Source organism: Aplysia californica, unplaced genomic scaffold, assembly GCF_000002075.1.
Source record: "Aplysia californica isolate F4 #8 unplaced genomic scaffold, AplCal3.0 scaffold00165, whole genome shotgun sequence".
Taxonomy (NCBI): domain Eukaryota; kingdom Metazoa; phylum Mollusca; class Gastropoda; order Aplysiida; family Aplysiidae; genus Aplysia; species Aplysia californica.
Window position 1 is genome coordinate 1129762 of NW_004797435.1, and position 1254 is coordinate 1131015.

Sequence of the window (1254 nt, forward strand, 5' to 3'; positions counted from 1 at the left end):
TGGGTGGGGTGGGTGGAGGAGGGTGAGGGGGTGGGGGGTCTCCCCCCTGACAAAATTTTATGAATAGACCTACCGGTCCGAGATTCTCCATTGAGAGATAAAAACTGGGGAAAATCATGAATTCCTAAGGCCTAAGGTTGAGACAAAGAGGCAAAGTCAGTCCGCTGGTCCGGTATTCTTCAATCTTTCCCTCCTTAATGTAACATAGATCTAGATATCTAGATCTAGATTCTAGATCTAGATCTAGATCAATTGTTATATCGGCGGGACATACCTGTACCATAACTGCAAGACGAAGGGAACCCTGGGCGATGTTCCCTTTGCAGGCTTTACACCCAGAGCGACCACTTTTGGCATATTCGGCTTGAAATGGTAAATCGTGGTGCGACATTTTCACCGCTACAGAAAACAAAGATATTCCAAACACTAGATTCTTGATCTACTTCAGCTGTGAAATCCCAATGCCATATAAGCGCCAACGGCGACAAGAATAGCCGAGACCGGGGTGGACCGGGGTGGGTTGAGGAGCCGAAAGCAAGTCACAAACAATACTTGTTTCGCGGGAGCTGTCACTGCCACTGGGAAAAATAGCCTGTTCGTGTCTTTACTTCAGAAGAGTGCACTTGGTTTGCCGCCTCATAGATATATACACTATTATAGCTTGGGCCTAGATCTCGGTGATCATTAGTATAGTAGTTTGGAGAATCCTGAAATGGTGCAAAACTGAGCATCGGACCACAGATCTGTACTATAAATAAACTTTATCAAATTGTATGAAAAATAATACGTATCCCTATTGCATAAGCTTGAGACGGCATGCTACCTTTACCACCCAGTGGCAAAATGGACCGGCAATTAAGGTCTCTTGTTCTCCATTTTTTAAATTATATATATATGTTGTGGTCTGTTCTGTTTAGATAAAGTTGTCTGTTATCATCAAAACTGTTCTGGCAGCAGGGTCTATTAACTAAAGCTACCTATCTAAATATTGCGGTCACATCAATCAGTACTGATCCTTCATATTATAGATACTGCTTTTGTGTGTTAAAGTCATTTCGCTACCTCTAAGAATTACAATGGGTAGTGGGCAGAATTCTTAATCTATACAGGAATTGGACAACCCCGCTCTCCACAGTCTCCTGCTACCTTGTAAGTTGGTTCAAGAGAATCAAAACCAAAGGCTAGGGTGTTGACATGGCATCTGTGGTATTGATGTATGAACTTTCTCGATGGAGTCACTGTCTGTGATGCATG

At 43.1% G+C, this 1254-nt stretch overlaps 1 protein-coding gene across 1 annotated transcript in view; it reads right to left on the reverse strand.

Annotated features, from left to right (window-relative positions):
• Positions 1–493, reverse strand: part of LOC100533290 (poly-(ADP-ribose) polymerase I) — a gene marked incomplete in the record, with an annotated part of 43354 nt that extends 42861 nt beyond the window's left edge. The window contains 1 exon segment of the mRNA NM_001204592.1: positions 275–493. Coding sequence (NP_001191521.1) covers positions 275–391 — 117 coding nt within the window.
• Positions 494–1254: the final 761 nt, after the last annotated feature.